We start from the raw sequence: 26,011 nt of genomic DNA on the forward strand, positions 1-26,011 counted from the left end.
GACAGAGGCAGATTAGTGGTTGCCTTGGGTCGGGATGGTGGTGGGGGTTAGTGGGAGTAGATATGGGAACTGACTGCTAATGTGTATAGTGTTTCTTCTGGGGATGTTAAAAATGTTCTAAATTTAGATTATGGTGATGGTTGCACAATTCTCTAAAAGTATACTAACATCTACTGAACTATACATTTTGGGTAAATTATGGAACATGAAATATATCTCAATAAAACTATAAAAGAACTCATTGGGCAATATATTCAATGCATCTTGATTTATGGAAAGGAAAACAAGAAATAACCTAAATACTCTCCTCAATAATAAGGGAATGACTGAATAGTCATTCAACATATGGAATTTCATATAGTTAGTAAAATGATGACTATTTTAAGTTTATGATGTAAAGTACAAAATATATGGCCATAAAATTACATGTACATTACTATTACAACCACCTATAGCATATGTGAATGCAAAAATGAAAGCAGTTTACTTACATTTTTGCCTTTAACATTGTTATTAATTATAAGGCTACTAAATACAAATAAAACTTCATTGAATGGAAAGTATCTTAACATGATTGTTTAGTCCATCACTTAACACCAGAAAAGGCCATATCTAAACTGTTGTTTGGATACAGTTGGAAAACATTTAGAAACATATCCCCCAGGAAAGAAAAAGGATACCTCTAGTTTCATCCTTTTAATGCTAACCAATGAAGCTGTCTAATGTTGAGGACATGCTACTGTAAAAAATCAAATTAAGCCAATAGTAAACTGTACCAAACGGAATCTACTAATTAACTAGGAAAATAAAAGTAAACAGACCTTCAGAAATTTCTCTGTCCAGGGATTTTAGCTCTTCTTCAATTTCAGTTTTAACTTTTAATAAAACTTCTTGATCAAGAGACTGTGAAGCTACATCTTGTTGAACTCCTGAAACCAACAAAAAGGTTACTATTGAAAGAGGGAAAGAGAAGTCATTGCAATTATGGATAGTATTTAAATTATTAAGTCAGAAAATATAGAATCAAAACTATCAAGGATAGGGGGATTGGGAGATATTTAAAGACAAGAAAGCTGAGGCATTATACCACTACCGTGGAGAAGATGTGATTGAAATTGAGGCTTATCTAAATATAAAACCATTAATACAGGCTGTGTCCTCCTTATCTTCTGGTTGGGCAGCTAGGAAGGAAATCTCCCAGAAACATTTTTGCCATGATAGAAAAGGAAACCTGAAAGGTTGTCAAGATCAATGATAATGTCTTTTGATATTGACCTTCATGGTCCCTTATCTTCATGCAAACTATAGCCCAAAAGAAGGCCTATTATCATCAAAAGATTTATATCCTCCAACTTAAGAAAGCTATGAATATACCAAAGATACTGGACACAAGCTATTCTTATGGAGTAAAAGGAAGGTCTTGGTCTCTAGCATAGAATGAAAAATGAAAGAGAAGAGTCTGAAGGAAAAATTGGACAAGATACATGACAACTTACTAATTTCTCCTGCCTCACATATTTGGAGAACGTCATCATTTTATTTAAAACACTGAATCCAAATATGAGACTCCTCACCCGTCCCATTCAGAATATATTTATAGGCACATTTCCAGTACTTCTTCAGTTGTTCATATCACTGTTTTCTACCACTGACAAGTTTTATAAAGAAAGGGATGAGCTGTTTATATGTTTTCATTTTTGCAAGCAAAAAATTCTGAATTCAAAGACAAGCTTATTAATTGACTAAGAAACTTGAATATTATAGCATCAATGGGTCTTTAAAATACCTTTGAAAAACAAAAGGTTACACATTTCTGTATCTTCCAGATTCTTTGATTAGTTTTCAACTTTTAAAACTGACAAAAATAATTTCCCTTTAGGTCACAGAAAACACTTTCTTCTGAGCTGAACCTAACCAAAATAAAACTCAGGACTTTAAAAAAATTTTTTGTGGAAAATATAAAATTCCTTAGGTATTTCTAGTTGAAGTGGCGGCTGGCTCACAGACAAAGCTCCAGGCAAAAGTCATTTTTCCTTCATTGAGCCCTCTCAGCCGGCCACAGTAGAGGTAGGAGCCATCAACCTGGATAACACAAGTCATTCCACCCAGGGGATTCCCTGAGACACCACCTCTCCCAACTTGTGGGTGTACCCAAGCCACTTCCAATGATTTATTCCATACAAATGGTCTGTCCTGGCTCCTGCTGAGAACTTTCATAAAATCTCTCAAAGCCTCACAACCCAAAGAAGGAGCATCTGGCCTCGGCGTGCCCTGTACCTCTTGCTGAGTGGCCTCAAGCCCTGTATCAGTGGCAGTCAGCCTCAGTTTTGGACTTGGCTTCTTGAGGCACCTATAAACCCAGCACAGTGGCAGCCATCTGTGGATTGCATGGTGACTCTTACCAGGTGGCCTCAGAGGGGCACAGGCTATGACTGAACTTGGCCTGCAGCTGGACTCCTCTCAGGTCTATGCCAAGGGGTCCCACAGGATACCTATCTAAAGCTACTCTACTAAGACCGGGAGACTTAAGAGCCCTACCTAATACATAAAAACAGACACAGGGAGGCAGCCAAAATGAGGAGACAAAGAAGCATGTCCCACATGAAAGAACAGAACAAAGCTCCAAAAAAAAAAATTCACTAAAATGGAGACAAGCAATCTACTAGATGCAGAGTTCAAAACACTGGAAATAAGGATGCTCAAGGAACTTAGGGGAAGAGTAGATGAACTCAGTGAGAAATTTAACAGAGATACAAAAAAAAAAAAAAAAAACATAAAAATTGAGATGTAAAACATAATAGGGAACCAGACAGAAATGAAGACTATAATATCTGAGATGAAGAGTACCTTGGAGGGAATCAACAGAATGGATGAAACAGAGGATCGAATCAGTGATTTAGAGGATAGAATAGTGGAGGATACCCAAGCAGACCAGCAACAAGAAAAAGGAATCCAAAAAAATAAATATAGTTTAAGAAGCCTCTGGGACAACTTCAAGTATAACAACATTCGAATCACAGGGGTACCAGAAAGGGAAGAGAGAGAGCAAGGAATTGAAAATCTATTTCAAGAAATAATGATGGAAAACTTCCCTAACCTGGTGAGGGAAACAGACATACAACCCCAGGAAGCTCAGAGAATCCCAAACAAGATGAACCCAAAGAGGCCCACAGCAAGACACAGCACAGTTATCATTTAGAATTGAAGGACAGATAAAGAGCTTCCTATTCCTTCTTTAAGAAGAATAAAAAAATATGTATCAAAAGTCTAAAAAAAGAATGGCGATAACTATATATATATATCGATGAGTACTTCAAATGAAAAAGAATAAAATGTTCCAATCAAATGACAGGGTGAAAAATGGGCAAGAAAACAAAACTACTACACAGGCTGCCTACAAGAGACTCACTTCAGATTAAAAGACACACATAGACTAAAAGTAAGGGGATGAAAAAAATATTTCATGATGGACTTAAAGGTTAGTGTGCTGAGTAGAGTAAGTCAGAGGAAGACAAATGCCATATGATAGCACGTATATAAGGAATTCAAAGAATAAAATAAACAAACAGAAACAAATTCATAGATACAGTGAACATTTTAAGGGTTACCAAACAGTAGGAGGGTTGTGGAGGTCGGTGAAAAACGGGGACTGGATTAAGTAGTACAAATTGGTAGTGGTAGTTACAAATAGTCATGGCGATAGAAAACATAGCATAAGAAATATAGCCAATAATATGATAATAATTATGTACAGTGTCAGATGGGTACTAGATTTATTGGGGTGATCACTTTGTGAGTTATATATATGTCTAATCACTATGTTGTATACCTGAAACTATTATAGTATATGCCAACTGTAACTGCAAAATAAATTATTATTAAAAAAAACTACATATATAAAAACTTTAAAACACCACATATAACAGATGCAATCTATTATACAAAATTTGAAGACAAAGTATCCTAGGAAGAAGGCAATCTTTACAAATTCTCCTAAAGCATAAAAGTCTACCTTTCCAAATAGTTTTTTTTCTCCTAAACTTCGTTTATTGTGGTTAAAATACACGTAACATAAAATTTATCATTTTTACCATTTTTAAGTGTATCACTCAGCAGTTTTAAATACATTCATAATGTTGTACTATCAGCACCACCATCCATCTCCAGAACTCTTCATCTTGTAAAACTGAAACTCTATACCTGTTAAACACTAACCTTCCATTCCCTCCTTCCCTCCAGCCCCTGGCAACCAGCACTCTAACTGTGCTTTGGACTACTCTAAATATTTTATATAAGTGGACTTATACAGTATTCGTCTTTTAAAGACTTGCTTATTTTGCTTAAAGATAGACTTTTAATAAATCTCAAGTACTGTTTATAATTACGGGTTTTCCATTTAGAAGTAATTTGTAGTTGTTTTTTTTTCTAAAACCAAATTTTTATTCTCTAGTTTGAAAAGGAGGGTAAGTGGTTGTTCTGTTTAGTTCCAAAGAACAGAACAAGGCCCAGTAGGTAGAAATGATAGGAAAGCAGATTTCATTCGTTATAAGAAAGAGTAATTTGTAGTTTTAGATGGTTCTGCAACAGCACTGATTAATATGACTACACTAGGTAAAATGACCTTCAGAATATATTGTGACATTATTAAAACAAAGCAAACACAAATTGGTAAATTAAAGTCAACCTTATTTATTTCAATAAAATTATCTTTCTCCTTCTGGCTTCCTGAAAGGCAGCTCAATAAAGTGGAAGATAAGCTTTGCAGTCAAGCATTACAACTTATCACTACATGTGACCTTGGGCAAGAAAAATAAGCTTCTTGAGCCTCTACTCTTACATAAAATGGGAAAATATACTTACCACAAAAGAATGTTGTCAAGGGTAATGAGATAGATAAGTCCCATCACATCAAAAATGATCAACAGACAGTAGCTCCCAATCACCAATCCTGGTTCTCTAAAATGTTGTTACTATTTTACAGTGATCTTTTGCAAAACCCTGTCTCTGTGAACAGAAATAGCTCATCATAGTTTCCTGATCAATGATGCCAATACAAAATCTGCTTTCAGTACTGTAAGAGTTGAGATCAGCAGGAACAACCTTCTGACAGTCCAGATAATGCCAAGTGATGCAAAATAGAACTGTTATAAAACAAACTAGGAGAAATCTTGATGGACTAAAGTTACTCTTGCTCTTCAATTGCTGCAAGAAAGATTGACTTAATATAAACTGATCTAAAACTAAAATCTTTTTTTTTTCCTGAGCATATATCCACCAAAGTTTATTTTCAAAAATTCAAAATGAAAGTTGTTTTTGTTGTTGTTTGTTTTTTAATTTAAGGGTACAATTCATAATAAATTCATCTGGACAGTTTTACTAAGAAGCTACATTCCTGAATACCAGATGTTCCATGGTCTTCTATGTATCTAAGTGTGCCTTGCCTCTAAGAGATTTCACTTTAAACTTTGTCCAGTCTAAAATAATCTCTGCCATACAAAAAAATGTAAGAATTTTGAGCAATCATTGTCAAGAGCTAGTGAATCAAAGTGCTTTTAAGAGAAATCTTTTTATACACACTGATATTCCTTTAAACATACTTCCATGACAGAAGCACAGTAACAGCCTTGCTGAAAAAGTTTCGTTAACCTTTTAAGTTCTGCAAAACCATTTCAAACTTAACACCTAGTTTGTTCATGATGTGTCCTTAATCAGAAATACAGAACACCTAAACATTTCAAACTCTTGCCAGAGAATACAACCTGCAGGATCTAATTTTTTATGTTTTCTGACATGGCAGGCAGTTCCTCCACACCTTTGCATTCTAGATTTATCCTCATATTAAGCTAGATCATCAGAAAAGCACATACATATAATCTGGTCCCCAGAGAGTATTAACTATTTGTTTTAACTGAGTTGCATTTTGGTGTCATTTCCTTAGCTTTTATCCAGAATCACATTGAGATAGTTTTAAAACCTAGTACTGTATTTGATATTGACAACAATTTTTTCTACTGCATTTCTCCCTGTCATATGTAATATAGCTCTGAGTAATAAATGTTTTAAAGAATAATGTTCTACACCTGAAACTAATATAAAATAATACTGAATATCAACTTTAATTTAAAAATAAAAACTTTAAAAAGAAGAGAAAATGTTTCACTTAAAAGAAAATAGTATAGCTTCCGAGAACTAAGTATACCTCTGCATTTTTTTTTTTTTTTTTTTTTTGGCTTTGCCTTAGAACCAAATTCAAGGCTACATACTAGTATAGGACCTTATAGACTACATATCTGTGATCTAATATTCCCATTATGGAACTGTATAGTTTTTCTATTCTGATTTTATTTTTATTTTATCCATTTATATTTTTCCATTATGTATTATTATAAGACTAATTAAATTATATGTGGTAAGGAATTTTAAAAATTAATTCCTGTTCCTACCCAGTATGAGAAATCATTTTACATAAAAGAATAAGATTACAGACCAACCACATACATAAAATAGTAAATAGAGCATTTATTTATGGTGATGGAATTGTGATGAAGAATATTGAGAACAAAGAATTGAAAGGAAAAGACGTCAACTATTATCTCCATGCTTATGACAGTTTTAATCACTGTCTGAATCACAGAATTTTAGATTTGGAAAGGTTTGTAAAGTAAGGGCTGTCTAGTTCATCCTCATTATATGAAGAATACGGGACTTGAGGAATTTAAATGACATGCCTAGACTCAAACAAATCACACAGAAACGAGATTAGAAAGTAGATCACCAAGTAAGTAAAATTATTACTGAATTCTACAACACAATTACTATTTTTGATGTATGTTGAAAAATAAGGAATACATGAATGTTTTATCTGCCATCCACCTCTTTTTAGAAAATCTATATACCTAAAACATATACACATACCCGATCACACTACCACCAATACTACCACTACACAAAACAAATGACAATAATGTCTTGGTTACCATATGCCTCACCCTGCCAGATTAAAGACACGCAGCTGATTAAAGAGGTGCCTATTCTCATGAGACTAATGTGATACTGACTGCACACGACAAGTTGTCATAGTTGATAATAAGCCATGTGGAAAACCTAAATCCAAAAAAGTCTACTGCTGTCAGGGCACAAAAGGCTATTTATTTAGCTAACAAATGACATAGACAGATTCAGTGATTTTTATTTAATCAACCCCCATCTCGGCTTTCAAAAGCATAGAGCTACCCAGGAGCACCAATGCAGCATAAATCCTGCACTATAAACCCGGAGAAAAATATTTCAAAGATAAACAGACTTTAGGAAAGTAATCCCACCCACCTCATTGTCAAATAAGAGTCAGGTGAGTCAGCATAACCATATTCCAGCCCTGAAATACACTCAATATTTCAAAGTGAATATCAGATTAACAAATTTTGAATAGTTGCATGGACTAGACTATTCAAAACAACATAGTTACTAAATCTATAGTTCCACCAAAGGGGGGCACATTAAAATATACAAAAATTAATTCAAAATGGATCAAATTTAAGGGCTAAAAGAGATAAAACACAGGTAAAAATGTGCATGACACTTAAAAATCAAAGAAAATACAGATAACTGGACTTCGGAAAAACTAAAAATATTTTTATTGTCAAAGGACACTACCAGTACAGTGAAAAGAAAAATTACAGAATAGAATATCTAGAATCATATGTCTGATAAGGGTCTGGTATCCAAAATATATAATAAATTCTTACAACTCAACAATAGAAAGAAAACTTTTTCTTAAATGAGTAAAGGAAAATATAAAAAATAAAAACAACAAAAAAGGGCAAAGGATATGAATATACATTTCTCCAAATATACAAATGGCCAATAAGAACATGAAAAGATGTTTAACATCATTAACCATTAGGGAAATGCAAATTAAAACCACAATTCAATACCAATGTACATCCAGTGTGATATAGCTCTAGTGAAAAATACAATAGTTAAGTTTGGCAAAGATGTAGAGAAATTGGAACCCTCATACATCCTGGAAGGAATGGAAGGAACTACCTTGGTAGTTTCTTACAAACTAAACGTACTCTTATCATATCATCCAGCAATCGTGCCTCTTGGTATTTACTCAAATAAGTTGAAAACTTACATCTGCACAAAAACTTGCACACAAATGTTTAACAGCTTTATTCATAACTGCCAAAACTTGGAAGCAACCAAGATATTCTACAATAAGCGAATGGATAAACAAACTATGGTACATCTATACAATAAAAAGATATGAGCTACCACAAGGATACCACTTCATATACATTAGGATGACTATTATAAAAATTAAAAAGAATTAGAAAACAACAACTAACTATTGGAGAAAATGTAGAGAAACTGGAACCCCTGTGCACTGCTGATGGGAATGTGAAATGGTGTACCTACTGTGAAAAAAAGTATGATAATTCCTCAAAAAATTAAACATAGTATTACCATGTGATCCAGCAATACACACCCAAAAGAACTGAAAGCAGAGAGCAGAGACCCAGACAGATATGTGTATGCCCATATTTATAGCAGCATTAGTCACAATGGCCAAAAGGTAGAAATAACACAAATGTCCACTAATAGTGAATAAAGAAAATGTGCTACATGCATACAATGGAATATCATTCAGCCTTAAAAAGGAATGAAATTCTGATACACGCTACAACATGGATGGACCTTCAAGACATGCTAAGCAAAATGAGGCAAAAAGAAAAGGACAAATACTGTATAATTCCACTCACATGAGGTGCCTACAATAGTCAAACTCATAGAGAAAGTAGAATAGTGGTTGCCTGGGGGTGGAGGGAGGAAGGGAAAATGAGGAGTTACTGTTTAATGGTTGAACAAATAACAAATCAGTATCACAACTATATGTATTTGATAGTCACATTATTAATTAACAAACATGAAGTTTCTTTCCTAACCTGAGAAATATCTTATTACTAAATCCATATTAATTACTATAGCATCAAGGTGTTCTATATTACTACATATGTGTAAAGTTGAACATAACACAAGTTATTACTTAGCATCTAATATGCAAGTCAGCTGGATGAACAGGATTAAATATATTCAGCACAAACTAACCTAGTCTAGAAAGGTTAACTAGTTCTGGAAAAGTATAGAGCTTACTATTTATGAAGAAGTCTGTACACAGCACATGACTCAGGAAAAAAATTTAAGACATTTAATATGACGAACATCTTGAGTCACGATAGTCACCTCCTTTAGACTTTTCTTCTCACACTTATTGCTTCATGAACTTGAAATCAAACCTACCCACATTACACCAATGAATGCTATGAAAGATCTGGTTTCTAACAACATAGCATAGGAGTGAGTTATGTATCACATTTTAGATAACAAATAGGATAGATAGCAAAGACAGCAATGACAACCTAACTTTTCCCTCTAAGATGTTAGCCTATACTTAGTTGTATTTATGTATAAATACTTAGCATTTGGGCTTATAAGACAACAACATAAGGATAACAATCAAATTTCGAAAACAAAATAAAAATGCCAAAGCAGGTAAACTCCTCAGGTAGAAAAAAATTCTATGCTTAAGTAAGAAAGAAAATTTATCAATACAATCCCTAAGGTCCTACCAAATTTAGTAAATTGCAGGAGTTGAAAAGGCCTGGATTTTGTGGTGCATGGAGTATGTTACAATTGAGAAATGACATAAATTAGTGGAATTTGGATAGGTGGAGAAGTGTGAATGTGTATTAGAACAATCAACTTATCCCAGCTTGCTCAGAATGTCCCCAGTTTTACTCAATCCTGGGCAAACTGGACAGTTGGTCACCCTAACAAGTATATTTGGGAGATATGTTAATTAAGAAAGGCTGTAGTAATAAATCCAGGAGTTTGAGCAACTTAATTTAAAGGTCTATTTCTCCCTCATGTTACATATGCAACCTGGAGAACTGGACGGCAAGGAGACTGCTTCATATAGTCACTTAGCAACTCTGCCTGATGATGGTTCTGCCCTATTGTAGCTACGCTGTTAAGAACATATGTTCCCTTCTACGTCCATATATGTACAAAGCAATGGAAAAAGTATGGGAAGAAGGTACATTGGCTCTTAAATGCCATAGTCTAGCAGCGACAGAAATCACATACACTCATATTTCACTGGCTAGGACTAGTCATATGGCCCTGCCTAAATATAATTTTCCCATGGATCTAGGAAGGAGAAGAATTAGGTATGGGTAAGCATTAGTAATCACAATCACAGGAGTCTCCCATTTGGCAGCAGCTCAGCTTGAGTGAAAAAATATAGATAGGAATAAGTATGGGTTGTTTAAAGTACAAGGCAATAACAGACACAAGACACAAGAGGCAATGGGACCAGATCATGGAAATCGATGAAAGATTTGAAGAGAAAGGGAGCAACTATGGGTCCTCAATGCAAGAGACAATGTTAAGAAGTTAAATCTGCTTGAAACATGCAAAATGTATGAGGAAGACATAAAATGAAGGAGAAAAACCATGAGACATCTGCAATAATTTAAGTCCTATAGGATAATGGAAGAATCATCAGAAAATTGGGACAGCTGGTAACAGCTGACAAAGAAAGAAGTCAGAAAGCAGAGATAAGAGCTAAAAGATGACTATTATATTTTAAACCTAGGCAGAAGGTGGTATCACTAACAAAAACTATAAATATAGGGGCTGGCTTAGAGGAGAAAATAAGAAACTGAGTTCTTGACCTATGTGTCTAATATTGCAACCTCTAGCCACATTTAGTTTTCTACGTTAAAATAAAAATTAAATTAAAAATTAAATTCCTCAGTCATACTAGTCACATTTCAAGCATTAACTGTCACATGTGACTTGTGACTGCAGTATTGGACAGAGCATATACAGAACATTTTTATCATTGCACAAAGTTTTATTAGTGTTTTCCTAGACCTGTAAGGCTATAACTAGTCAGGGGAATGTTTTGGAACGATTAATGAAACTGGAAACTGGAATATTTTTAAGAAATGTGCAGGCTACCTTAAGGACTGTTGTGTGCCCACTCCAAAGATGACTGATGAATATCTCTTACCAGCAAATATTGGTAAATGCCCTAAATGTCCTACTGTAGGAGACTATAAATATTTATTTGTTGACAGAGACAAATGTTCAAATATATTGTTAATTTTTTTAAACATTACAAAATGGCATATATATAATCTCGTTTTTATGAACCATAAATTCAAATTTATATGTATCTATTAAAATGTTTGGAAAAAATGTTAACATTTTATAATTTCAGTTACTAGATTGATTATAGGATTTTTTTCTTATTTTCTTTTTTCACTTGTCTAAATACTTTCAAGTACGTATATTTTACTTACACAATTAAAAATAAATATTTTAATAAAAAAGATATATGATTAAAGAACAGAAGTGACAGATTTGGGCTTACAATAAAAAACCCCAGCAGTTTTGTGCACAAATGGAATGAGCTCCTTAATAATAATGAGAAAAATAATGTTCTTTGCACTGATGTAATAATATCAGGAGTCAGTAAACTATACGACCCATAGGCCAAACTGGCCCACTGCGTGCTTTTGTACAGCCCATGAGCTAAGAATGATCTTTACATTTTTAAATGGTTGAAAAAATCCGAAAGATTAGTATTTCATGACATACAAAAATTATAGGAAATTCAATCTTCATAAACAAAAATTTAATTGGAATATAACCATACTCATTCATTCATGTATTATTTATGGTTGTTTTTTGCTACAATGGTAGAGATGAGTAGGTTCAAGAGACTTGTGTGGTGCTCTCATAGCTTCACACTACAAATTGCAGTGACACAACTATAACTACACAGCATTTCAATTGCCACGTGTATGCCATACCACAATTTTAAATTTACCTATACATACCCATCATGTAAAACAAGTAGAAGTGGGCTTGCATATCCTGCTTTTAAGACACAATGGAATATAGATTATTTTGTTATCAAATTAGATGGCAAAGTATTGTATTTATTATACAATGACATTATAGCTATGCTAAAAGAACAAAACATGCACTGATATCACCAGACTATAAAGCACTCATCACAATATTCCCAACTCACAGGAAAAGCAACAGTCAGAAAAATTAAGAAATTTAAAATGGAACATCTCATAGAATTTCTTCATAAAAATGAAAATGAATGACATCAGAAACATGACGGAGTGAGAGATGTCCCCTGATCTCTCCCCTTGAAACAACAAGCTGAACATGTAAAACTCAACAAAACATGCCCAACCTGCACATACGCACATATGAGTTACTCAACTATATTGCAGATAAAACATGTATTTTGAGTATTTACTGTGGTATAGAATTAATTTTTATTTTTTCCAAAAAAAAAAAAAAAATGAAAATGAGGCTGCAACTAAAAAGTTTCTAGGTGGCTCAGTTGTTAGCAAGGAAAGCTGTTTAGGAATGTTGAGTTAATTAGATCATGTCCAATTGCAGCTACTGAAGAAAAGTGTACAGATAAAACAAAAGCTTATTAGTTTTTTGGATAGATCAGTTGCCCAATGAGTTGAAGACAAGGGGAACAATGTAAAAAATCAACTGAAATACAAGGCAAAAAAATTTTGAGTGGCTTTCCTTGACTCTCGATGCAGTGACAGATGTCTGAAAACTGCTCATGCATTGTTTATTTAAGGAGTCAGTGCAGAGCTTGAAGTGTCTGAAGAACTGGCATAAGCCTACACAGAATAATTACAAGTGAAAATATTTTCAAAGAAATTGGGGAAACACTAATTCACTACAACCCAAAGTAGAATCTGCTAAGATGAAGTATTGATAGTGGCAAAAATATGTGTGAAGCAGAAAAATTAGACAAATTTACAAAGATTGCAAAAATTAAAAATATTTAAAACCTATGGTTATTCACTATCTTACTCATCTATAAAAAAAATATGTGAATCTATCTTGTATCAATAAACAGAAGTTTCAACAGTGAATTTTATTTGCTGTCACGAACTTAATCATTATTAAATTCCATGAATTTTTGTCAGAAATTGAAGGGGAATGTCCTGACATATCCTATCACACAGCAGTTCAATGGCTGAGCAGTGGTAGTGTTTTATTGCAATTTTTCTAGCTCAAAAATGAAACTGAAATTTTTCTCCACAAGAAGAACCACCCTCAACCACTATTATCAAATAATGAATAGCTTCGGAAATTAGCTTTCACTGCAGACTTGAAATGTTTCTTAATGAACTAAATCTAAAATTACAACGCCTGCTACCCTGCCTTGGATAATACTTCGAAGAGAGAATGAGACTACCCATTAGACTGCATTCCCATTTTTGGGTCCCTAGGTAAAAAAGGTTGTCTTACCCAGGGATACACTGACTTCTGGTTCCATATAGCAAAGTACTCCCTGGTATTGGAGTTCATGCCCCACAGATAATAATCAGAAACCTATCCTTTACTTTAGCTACCACAGCCAATAAGATGGCACAAGCCCTAGAAAATCAGCATATCAATTTAAATGCCCTTGCATAGATTATAATGGGTAATAGACTAGTTTTGGACTACATCCTGTCTGAACAAGTATGGTTGCCAACACTTCCTGTTGAGTTGGATTAATGCTATTGGTTAGTTGAAACGATCTATAAATACATGTTAAGAAAAGGAAACTAAGTGGTTATCTGAAAAAAGACCTACTAGTCCCCCTCTGGGACTTATTCACCTGGCTGAATCTGGGGTCCTTAGGTGGATACTGAGATCAATACTGCAGAATGGCTTCATCTTGCTAATTTAAATTATGTTGATAATAGCTTTAATCAAGTGTTATATGAGACAAACTGAATGGATTTCATTGAATGTCACCACATTTAATCTTGAGGAGTAGACTGTTAGGAGTGGAAGCCTGCAATGAGCCCCAGGCATCCCCGTATGTCCTTGCTTAGTGTGAAAAATTGAAGACTTAGCTGTCCTCTGACTCTGAGCCATTTCTATAGCTACTCAAAGGGAAAATGATTTACTTTAGGTAGGTCAAAATGACTACAATGTAATTGCTCGCTCTCTGGGAAAGGGGAACTGGTACAACCTACTATATGAAATGCCATCAGTTTGGCTCATCAAATTACCCTGTGGTATTTGGGGACAGGGGAATTAGTGCTACCATGGTAACACTCTTGGTGTTTGCTGGGCTAGAGTAATAAGCTGTCTTGCTCTAATCAACTGAGTCTGGATGTCTACTTTGGGCACCTGTGGAGTTCTAGGAGGTTTAAGTATAAAAACCATATGTGTTTCATAAAATTAATTCCCAGAATCTTCCTCTCAAACTGAATTGTTGTACAGACCCCGTCTCTACCTCAGGCATTCTAACCATTTATGTATTAATCACTACCAATGCAATCACTTGGTTGGCCTCCCAGTAAGTCTATTATGGTAAATGCTTGCTGAGTCTAAATAGAACAATGGGATCCAGCATTTCAGAAGTTATAACTAGTTTTTAAGACAATGTGCAAACATTTATAAAGATATGCTACATAGTATGACCATCTATAGGCCACATATTTAAATGGCAATCTCTCATAAAAACAGTATTACTCTTTGATTCAGTAGTTTGACTCTAGATAATTCAGCAAAAGCAAATGATTTTTTTAAAAAAAGCAATATACAGAAGTACTCTTAACTAACCTCCAATGAAGTAATTTTTTGAATTGAGACGCACTACAGTCTCACTATTAAGCATACTGAATATGCCCACAGCAAGCTGAACACATGCAGCTAGTAGACTACTTTTTAGCATACCTGTATAAGTAATATGTTTACCCAGAGTTAGTTATTTTTCTCCCAACCTGTTTATGAAAGTTATACTTGCTGCGGAAATTGTATAATTTATTTAAAATCATAGACATCAATAAAATATGATCGTACAAAGAGACTTTATATTTATATAAAAACTAAATTAGATGTTTCAGGAAGTTGTTTTAAAAATGCCATTTGAGATTAAAGGTGAGAGAAACAACTATAAAAGAATGGGGGGGTTGGGGAATCATAAAAATCTAGAATGACTCTTTAATCAGATTATTTTATAAGGGTCTTTATGTTCTCACTCTATTTGAAATAAATATAAATTGGAAACTAAAGGTAATAGATATGGTTGGTTTATGCTAGAAAGATGACATGGAATTCTAAACAGACTCATATTCAAAAAAATGCCTTGCAGGGAGAGAGAAGGGGAAAAAAAAATAAAAAAATAAAATGTTAAAAAAAAATGCCTTGGCTCTACATCAAAATTGCTAAATGTTCATTTATTAACATTTTAAACTAAAATTTCTTATAATAATCTCTTTACTCACAAGTCCCTCTCTGACTCTGTCAAATAAAGTCATACTACCAGTGTTAGTGACCAAGATAAAAAGGCTTAATGATGTACCAAAAATTATATAGCAGCGCTGACTTTAAAAAAAAAAAATTGGAATAAAAAAGGAGATGAAATACAGAAAACATGTGAACATGGTTTAAGATAAAATAGAGTGAAAAAAGGTCACAAATAACTGACTACAACTATGGAAAAACTGTGTATATTGATAAAAGATTAGAGGAAAATAAAATGGTTGCCATGTGTTTGGTGAAATAACAAATCAGATATTTGGTATATTTTCTTTTATGAATTTTAAAAGTCATTTTGATATAATTTTGTTTAAAATAACAACCTACCTTCAGGTAAAATATAATTGAATATTTAAAAACAGAACACACCCACTAGTTATACGTAAGTATTTAAATTAGCATTGTTAGGACACTTTCTGCCATCCCTCTGTTAGATTGACCAATGGATTTCATCATTTCTGAATTCTCAACACTAATCTTTCCTGAGCCAAAACGACAGAGGATAAATAAGAATTATCTCCAAGGCTGTATTAGAAATCTGTGGAAAAGAATATTTGAGATGATGATGTTACATCTTAATGAAGAAAACTGATTCAGAATCCAACAAGTGTTCTAAGCTTTGTTTGATAAATTCATCTGTCTTTAGAGAGTTCATAATTAATAAGACATAGAATTGCATAATTATAAATTATAATGCAATTAACTTCCTTAAATTGCCTTTTTTTCAAGGATATAAAGAATGAATTCTTATATCTGATAGTTTTTAGCACAATTCTTTGTATTGAGAATTGGATTCTGAATCAGTTGCCTCTGGAAATGGTTCAGGGGATGAGAAGAGGGGTTATTTCTTAAAAGCTGATTAGTAGTATTTGATCACATAAACCATAAATATAGTTACTTAGATACATTTACTTTTTACATATGAAGTAATTACTACTACTTAATATAACCACCATAAGCCAAAGATAATACCTTGGAGTGAGGGAAGATATTGCTCTTGCAGCTTCTCCTGAGAGAGGAGTCCCAAGTAGCTGAGAACAACATACTTTGTTTCATAGTGAAATCCTAGAGGCACAGTAGAGGACGCCATTGAGTTGGGTGGCAGAGATCCAAAAAGGTCTACTAACAGATGTGTAAAACCTAAAAACATAAAAGTATTTTTTCAGTTTAAAGTTTATTACATCCCAGTAAATTTTCCCAGATTCCAATTATCCAACTAAATATGAAAATATTTTTCATACTTTTCTTCTCAGTAATCTTAAAAATATAACTTGCATTTACTTACAATTGGGAATTTATTTATTCAGAGTTAAGATCAAAAGCAAATTTCCTCTCTCTGTAGTTTCTCTATATTCACTTATGTGGCAACACTAGCTATGCTCCCACCTCACCCTCCCCCCACAGTATATGTTCTCTTTTTTCTTTTACTAATAAAGCTTCCCACACAGCTGTTGATTATAATTCCAAGTCTCCTTTGCAACTAATGTGTCATATGATTAGTCACAGCCACAGGAATATCAGCACTTCTGCAATTTGTAGGTCTCTCCTTAAAGACTTCCTCTTCCCTCCTTTCTTTGGTTTGAGGTGTGAATATGACAGACACCTAGCTTTGACATGCAAACAAGCCCACGGCTTTAGAGGATGGTGAAGAAATATGACAGAAGTAACAAGGGTTCCTGAATGAGCATATGGAGCAGAGCCACCTAGCCAACCTGGACCACTACCCTCTGGACAGTTATTTAAGTGCTTTTATTCTGAATCTCTTCATTAGGCATCCTAACTTGTTTCCTAATCAATACAACTACAACTCTCACTTCTTCACCTGGACTCAGAAGCTGTTTTACCTACCATGTACCTTTTCTCTTTTTTAAGATCTACTTTCTTGGCAACTTTCAAATATGCAATACAGTATTATAACTATAGTTACCATGCTGTACATTATAGCCCCATGAATGATTTATTTTATAACTGAAAATCTGTACCTTTTGACCTTTACTATGTATCTCAATAGCTGTTTCCAACCAAAATGTCTTGTTAAGAGGTTTCCAATAACTATTTTCTACTTAAAACAATAATATGGACTACTTTAAGATCTCGAGAAATACTCCGTAAAAGAAAAAGAGGTTCAGGTTAACTAACAATAAGAGGCAATTTTGACAAAATTTAAGATCTGAAATAAGCAAACTAAGAAAAATGTCAAAAATAAGACAATGACAAAAAATGAAAAAACACATGCGAAGCTTGAAATACACAAAATAAGAGTGGCTATATAAAGAGATAAAAAGGGATAACATCTAAATCTGCTGTGAATGGTTAAATACCATCTTCATAAAAAATGTATTTATGGTTGCTATTAACATCAGTATTTACTTAGACTATCAAAAGAAATATTAGTTCAACATTTAAAAGTTCCTATGGTGTCTACAGCCATGCCACCCTGAACAAGCCCAATCCCATCTGATCTTGGAAGCTAAGCAGGGTCGGGCCTGGTTAGTACTTGGATGGGAGACCACCTAGGAAGACCAGGTGCTGTAGGTGTAAAATATAAAAAATTAAAAATAAGGGATTATAAACTGACAGGGTCCTTGCAATCTGTGAGGTCAACCAAGGGTTGCCTTGATTTAAAAAAAAAAAAAAAGAAAGAAAGAAAAAAAGTTCCTATTGTTTCTACCTTCCGGGAAGGCAATGCAACCAAATTACATCAAAATATCCAATAAATCAAACAATAGGCTTTGGACTACCCTGTTCAGCTTTAGAAGTTCCTATAAACTTCAAAAGTTATTTCAAAATTATTAACACATACTCCAAAGAAAGGGAAGTATTACAGCTTACATCACAGGAATAAGAGCCACATGCTTTGTATTCTTACAGGGTGCTTCGCTCTCAAATAGCTTAAAATATTTGATCATACTTGTACACTGTTAGCATTTAATAGTGAAATGATAGTATTTCCAATTTACAAATAAAAAGGAGAAACCTGTAAAAGTAAATTTTCTAAGGCCCATAAACCAGGTATTAGCTAGCAGCAGAGCTGTAATGAACATTTGTTCTTTTTTTGGCTTAAATCAAGAGAAATTTTACTGTCAAATACCTAGAAGCAAAAAGTCCAAAATCAAGGTGTCAGCAGGGCTTCCTCTGAAAGCTTTCAGGGAGAATCCTTACTTGCCCCATTTAGCTTATGTTTGCTTCTGGTACTCCTTGCCTGTGACATAACTCCAAACTCTTGTCTCTGTCTTCACATAGCTTTCTTCCTTGTGTCTCAACATTCGCCTTTTATTTCACTTTTTGCCTGCCTGCCTTCCAACCCCAATTTCCTACCTATGGAGCATCTCCAGTGTCTATCATAGCAAAAAATAAATCTCCCACTACAAAAGCTAAAATGGCCTAGATATTTTCTCTCTTGTTCTGGTCCACAGCATCTAGGATTCAAATAGGGTTAGCCAAGTCAGAGGCTCCCACCTAGGATTTAGAATCTGGAAAGATATCTAAAGGTAATTCACAGAAAGGGTGGCAGTGGTATGAGTTCAGCAGAGGCAGTAGTGCAGATCCAGTAACAGAGTCCTAACTATTCTATTCCTGTGGCCTGACCCTGGCTGAGTATGCAGCAGAGTCTCCCTTGGTTCCTGCCTATTTCTCAAGCCTAATTTTCCAGCTGCCCATCCATTCTATGAGATACCCAATAACCTTTCCATAAGCTCCTTTCTGCTTAAGTATGCTAGAATCACTTTGTGTTGTTTGCAACCAAGACCTAACTAGAACCTACTTTTCTTAAAATTTCTAAGACAGTTCCCCAACAATTATAATACACTACGTTCTAGAAGATTTCTAGACTAAATTTACAGTTCAGAAAAATTCAGCAAAGTCCACATGTAGACTTAGTAATTACAGCTACTAAAATATAAGACAATGCTTTCTGACAATTTTTTGTGTTCAAAACGCATCTTAAGATACAAGGTACTCTATAGGCATGAGGAACAAACATGACTAAGATAAATCACCTGTCCTCAGGAGTTTTCAGTCAAGTAAACAAAAATACATAAACAAGTAAGAATAATAAAGTTTTATGATACAAGTCAGTATCTACAGAGTGGGAGAAAGCCACCCAAAAGAGGAAACAGAGAAGTCTCTTTGGGGAATTAAAAAAAGGAAGTAGAAATCAGGAAAGGCCTTATAAAAACCTGAGCCAATCTTGAAACATGAATAGGTATTCACTAATTGAACTCTCTGGGCAATAGGAGAGGGATGAACTTTAGGTGTAAAGAAGATCAGGAAAAGGCATAGAAGCATTTTGAAACTGCATGGAATAATACAAAAATTAAGGAATTTGTTATGAATGGGGCTCAGTAGGAGTCAGCATTTGGCGTGCCTTGTATGTTATGGGATGGTAGGAAGCTTGGTTTTATCCTATAAGCCAGAAATTTTTTTAATCATGTCCATAGATGAACTGTATGCAAATTCTGTATGCATGGGCATTTTTTTTCTGGAGAGAAAAACACTCTCTTTCATTAGATTCACAAATTAGGTCATGATGAAAAACAGGCTAAAAACTATTGTAGAAAACCATCAGGAATCACTGGAGTGTTTTAAGCAAGAGAGCATATTAACAGATTATACAGTATTTTAGAAAAATCAAACTGGAGTTGGTGTGGAAGATAGAATGAAGACAGAAAACAAAGACACAAGTTAGGAGAATATTAGGTGACTCTAAACAAGAGAGTATGAAGGCATGAACTACAGCAAGAACACCAGAAAGGCAAAGGTAATGGATAAAAAAAATAAAAAAAAAAAGTCTGAAGATTTGTTAACTAATTCAATGAGAGAGTAATCCAGGGAAGTTGTATTATTCCTATTTCGCAAGTCAGATAATATAGGAAGAGTGGTTTGGGGGAGAAGAATAACAAGTTCACTTTGGGGCATACTGAATTTTAGAATACCCATGGGTTGTCCAGGTGGAAATGTACAATAGTTGAATATACAAATCTTAAACTGAGAAAGAAGTCTGGACTGGAGATAAAAAAAATTATACTCTACACAAATGCAAGTCAATAAAATTACCTAAGCAGAGTGACTGGAGAGCAGTGGTTTCCGATGGGAAGTGAGCTTCAAAATTTCAGAGAGTAGGGAAAAGGGGTAATATATTTCAAAACGCGTATTCAGTAAATAGTTTAATACTTGGAAAAGGAAACATAACCTATAGTTTTCAGATTACAAAGTATAGAAAATAAAGTTCAGTAAGTATTCAATCTTATCAGTACCAATGACTCTCACTGAAGGGCTCAGAGACAAGAATAATGCACCATCCTCCCAACACTAGAACAGGAACTGGAGAAATACTTATCAAAAAATGATATGGCTTAAAAATTATGTTGAGAAATATCGGTTTGATGTGAAAAAGAAATACAAGAATTCAGGGCAAAACTGACATCTTAGGGGTGGCCAAAAGATGAGAAGCTGGCAGAGGAGACCTCTAAGACTGGATTGGAATAGTCAGAAAGGTTGGAAGAAAACCAGAAAAGAGTGTTTATGGAGTCAAGGGAAGCACTCCAATACAAAGATAGTGAACAAAACAAATATGCATATGTAACACATTGAAAAGAATAAAAATGTCAGGGTAATGATCCCTGACAGGATAGTTTTCTGTTTGACTTGCAGAAGGCAAGGAGTTGAAAAGTGAATGGGAAGTGAAGTAGAGAAAATGTGTTTTAAGTCTATCCTTTCGGGGAAAAAAAAAAAAAAAAAAAAAAGCATGATTTGAATGGAAGAAATGAATGGAGATAGAGTTTCACAGATCATTTTTGTTTTTTGTACACAAAGAGACAGGCATGTTTACACTCAGTGGAGAAGGAGCCAATGCAATAGAAATAAATATAGACAAGGAGTAAATTATGAGGTAAAGTTCCAAAAGAGAGGAGCAGAACAGAGCAAATCAGTAACAAATTTTAAGCTTTAAAAAGTCTCAGAATTTTTTTGGTAACAAATAAAAAAATACTCGTTTTAAGTAATACTTTAAATAAAAAAAAAATTGATCTTCTAGAATTTGTTATATTCAAATTTCTTGTATTTATCAAAAAAAATCCATTATCACTAAAGACACTTTTAGTCATTCTCTGACCCAAACTCCTTAGTCAAAGTATAGGTCACTGAGTTTCCAAATTTGATTTTTAACCTAGTGCTCTTCCTACAAATCCCAATTGCCTAACCATAAATGCAATCTTAATCATAGATTTCATCATTTTCCATCTTCCACACTCACCATCTTATTTACAACAAAGTTCTCAACTCTAGTATACATGTTAATACCCATACACCCACATATCTGATAAATGATTATATTACAGCCATCATTTCTCAATGATTCACACTAAGGGAGAAGAAAATACAGACTTCAATCACTTTAGTTTATGGTTTTTAGGCTTTAAATGTATGTGGCATTCTACTTATAACCATAACAGACCGAAACATACCAGACCAACAGAATAAAATATCCAAGTTTTAATTTAGCTTGAGCTTCCAGTTGTATAGCAACAAAGCAGCTCATTCAGGTCTGTGTTTAGGTGGTGGGATAGAGAGACCTCAGAAACACTATTATATATCTATTCCATCTGTGACAGAGGCATTGAGAATATGCCAAACATAAACTCCAAGGTACAGGGACATGTTCTCTTAAGGGTATTTTGGGAAGACAGAGCATCAGCTTCCTTTGCAATATTCTGTAGTCACTAAGCATACTCCACAATGCACTCTTGAATTTAAATATCATAAATTACATCTGCATGAGACCTCTATCTGAAGCACTTTTCCATGTGTTGTCACTATTAATCTTCAATGCCAGAAGGAAACTGTTAAAGTCTCAAATTTTATTGATGGAGAAACAAGAATAGACCATTTGCCAAAGATTAAATACCTAGTTAACAATGCAACCACTTGGTTAGGTATATCCTGTTTACTTCTGAGCTCTTAGCCTTTAACTGCATTTATTCAATACATAATCTTATGCAGAAATTTTTATGCATGCCAGGCAATGTACTGAGTGAGAGGAATGCAGTGGTGAAAACATTAACACTAACAACAGGAAGAAATGGTAAAAAAAAAACAAGGTGGTTTTCCAAATATCAGACACCCAGAGAACTGAAAGAAGCAAATTTGTCCATTTTGAGAACGGGGCAGGTCAAAAAAAGGAAAGAGACATATTGGATGAAAAGTAAATACGGTCTGAGACCACCACCCAGAGCTTTCCCAGAAGCAGGGGACAAGGCTCAGGTTCACCTGACTATTGCCTCAACAAAAGAGTACATTTCATATCTTAGACAACTCAAGCTTCTTTTTAAATGATGAAAAGAACTTAGTTGCTTTTACTGTTTAAGTTTTATCTAGCAGAATCTTTTAGAACTCAAAGTAGGTATAAGTGTTCTTAGTATCAAGAATTAAATATAAGAATGTTAAATATTAATACTCCTACCTTTTGCACAATTCTAACAAGCTATTAAACACATTTTGTCACCCAGATGTTTCTTTCTCTACTTTACACCTTCAGTTTGTTCCCCTATTAAGTTACAAGTAGGTGTCAGCCAGATGAACAGCCTGAGGAAGATTCAGGTAACTTAATTCTGTGTTTATACATTCATTTGATGACATCTCCAAAACCAGTCACAAATAAAACATACATGATCCTTCAGTAACAAGTGTAATATCTACAGTCTTACAATAAATGATTTCTCTTTTTTTTTAACCAGATGCTAGGATAGATAGTATTATGGTAACTACAGGAATTAAGAACATTTTATGAACTCTAACAAGAAGGTAGGCAGCAACTATTAAATTTACTTTAAATTCTTATAAAAAGCAAAAACGCTGCAACATGAGTTTTTTGTAGTTATTTCTCAAACTTGTCTGATCATAATCACCTTAAATACTTGTTAAAAATAAATTTACAGCACCCACCTCAGATATACTAATTTAGAATAACATACCTATATTATATTCCTTTACCTCATCGAACCATAATAGAAACATTATAATTTAACATGTTTTAAATAAATTATTTCAAGAAAATCTTTGCTTTTATACTATTTCTGTCCACTAAAAAAAACTGTAATGTAATAAGATTGTTAAATACTCCAGAAAGACGGACTAGAAATGACCTATAATCACAGTTAATAGAGAAAAATTAAAATCCACAGATAACTCAGTCACAAATCAAAACCTGTAATTTTAAACATTAACAAAGTTTTTTGGTTATTAGCTCTCTAGTTTCAAGAGTCACTGGTGGTTTGAGTAGGGAATTTTTTTTTAAGTTCCACAAATTAACATGAATTAAATAACTTTTTAAATTCATGCTTTATGAGCTCCTACAGGATCCTAAGACTGTCTCCAAAAGAAGTAAAATTAAATAATCTTAATAAAAATTTAAAAATTGCTAAAATTCACCCCATCCAGCTGAAAAATGCAACTGAGCAAGGTGTCATTTTTAAAACTCAGCAAACCCTAAGTATTCTGATGAAAGCTATCCCTTTCCAAATGAAACATGCCTAATTCAAACACTCTAGTTCAATCTTGTGGTAAGAGCCACCCAAAAATGTTTTCACTCAGCAGTTGGCACTTCCAGATAATCTACTTATAGAGGAATGCCTTACTCACTCTCTCCCTACAGACATACATGGTCTGACTTTCACGATGAGTTAATCACGCTTCCCATGTACGTGTAGATAACTTTTGTAAAAAAGGAAGATATAAAATTTACTTTGCTACACCCCTAGGTAAATGCCAGAGAAATGAAAACACGTCTACACAAAAACCTGTATGTGAACAGTTGTAGCAGCATTTATATATAACAGCCAAATAGTGGAAATAACTGACCATCAACTGATGAATTAAAAAATGCAGTATATTCATACAATGGAATATTATGTGGCCATAAAAAGGAATAAAGTTCAGACACATGATATACATGGCTAAACCCTGAAAAAATTATGCTAAGAAGCCAGTCACAAAGTCCACATATTCTATAATTCCATTTATATGAAAAATCCAGAATCAGCAAATCTACCAAGTAAAATGGTGGTTGCCCAGGTAGGGGAGATGGGGGAGAGTGAGAATAAAAAATGACTCCTAATGGGTACCAGGTTTCTTTCTTAGAATGACTCGTAATGGGTACTTAATGAAAATTGTGGTGATGGTTGTGCATTCCGTGTACATACTAAAAACAAATTCAGTTGTGCAATTAGTGAGTAGTATATCTTAACTATATCTCAATAAAGCTGTTAAAAAATAGCCTGTTCCCTTCAACTCTATAATATACATTAAGAACTGTTGGTGACCATGTACTTGGAATAAAGCTATGAATCAAAATTATGTTTGAAAAAACAATTATAAAAAGCTGGATGGTAGTACTTAGTAATTGTTTAAAACTTCTGTTTTGCATGTCTAAAATATCTGTAAGAAATATATTTTTAAAACAGTGATTATTATTGTTGCAAATCGCTTGTCCTAAAAGGTTGGTGTATACAATATTTAGTAAATACTGATAACTGATGTGCTAGTGAGCACATCTTTACAAAACTGGTTGGACTCAACCTTACATATCCTTCAACTGAATTCAACTACTGGGATACAGTCCTCCCCAGTATTGAGTCATTTAAAAAAAAATACTAAGAACAGTACCTGACCAATCAGAATAAAAGGATTTTCAAACTCCTTGATGGCCTATCATCAAACGAAGACTATTTCATAATGGTTTAAATATTTTCAATTTGCAAGTGCAAATGAGCAATGAATATTTATCCAACTAAGCATATTAGGTATAAACAGTTCACTACCTACACAAATATCTGCTCACAAACATTTCTGCGAGATTTAAAAAAAAAGGTTTTAGAAGGGTGTGGCAACTCATCCAAGGTCACACAAGTCAGAGCAGAGATCAACATTCTGGTTTACACCAAGCCTCCAGGAGAAAACGTACTGACAATTTCGCAAAAAGAGTTTTTGTTTGTTTTGCTTTATATCATAAAGGGAGGGGGGACAACTGTCAGTTCAGTTTAAACTTCTAAATAGACAGTGAGATAGCTATTTTGGATAAACACAAACTTGTGCGGGGAGTGGTTGAGAGCTAAATAAAGCTAGTAGTCAAGAGCCTCTGAATAACTGGTCAGATCCGTCCGATTTTCAACCCTCGTTAAAGCCTCAGCTGAAAAGATCTAGTTTTCCCTCGCAGTTGGTTATGAAGAAACTTAGGGTTTCCTTGGAATGGTGAGAGGATAAAATTATAGTAAGAAACGACATACTGTGAACTGTATTGCCGCCAGGGGTAAGGAGGGTTTTACTGGGAAAAAAATATCATAGGTGTCAGAAGAGCAGTGAAGAAAGTATAAAAAAATCTCTAACACTGTAAGGAGAAACAAATGGGACTGGCAGAACTAATTTATAATCATTCTAAAATAATCTCGAGAAAACCTTTTCCTCGACCAAAAGGCACGCCACATTTCCCAGCCTGGTTCTAAAAATGGAGCCGGATTTTCGGTGTGAAAGTGTCTGTAGGGAAGAGCCACCGTGCAGAGCAAGGGCCGAGCTCCTCCGCCTCCGGCAGCCCGCACTGAAAGCGGCGCTCCACGAGGGTCAGCGGTAGGACCTCGCT

General features: G+C 34.2%; 1 protein-coding gene and 1 non-coding gene across 9 annotated transcripts in view; one reads left to right on the forward strand and one right to left on the reverse strand.

Moving 5' to 3' along the window:
* Positions 1–26,011, reverse strand: part of BCL2L13 (BCL2 like 13) — an 85,546-nt gene that overhangs the window by 59,151 nt on the left and 384 nt on the right. For 7 of the 8 annotated variants that reach the window (XM_016125629.2, XM_016125640.2, XM_016125609.2 and 4 more), the window contains exons 2-3: positions 16,354–16,521; positions 822–929 (exon numbers count right to left, since the gene is read on the reverse strand). In XM_016125629.2, the coding sequence (XP_015981115.1) occupies positions 822–929; positions 16,354–16,471 (226 nt within the window). In that variant the 5' untranslated portion in view covers positions 16,472–16,521. The remainder of the gene's footprint in view (positions 1–821; positions 930–16,353; positions 16,522–26,011) is intronic. The other variant, XM_036236855.1, reaches the window with a different exon arrangement.
* LOC118614364 lies at positions 17,801–17,919 on the forward strand. The gene has a single exon (XR_004956023.1). It is a non-coding gene; the product is annotated as a 5S ribosomal RNA (ribosomal RNA).

This window comes from Rousettus aegyptiacus, unplaced genomic scaffold (genome assembly GCF_014176215.1).
Source record: "Rousettus aegyptiacus isolate mRouAeg1 unplaced genomic scaffold, mRouAeg1.p scaffold_m13_p_2, whole genome shotgun sequence".
Taxonomy (NCBI): Eukaryota; Metazoa; Chordata; class Mammalia; order Chiroptera; family Pteropodidae; genus Rousettus; species Rousettus aegyptiacus.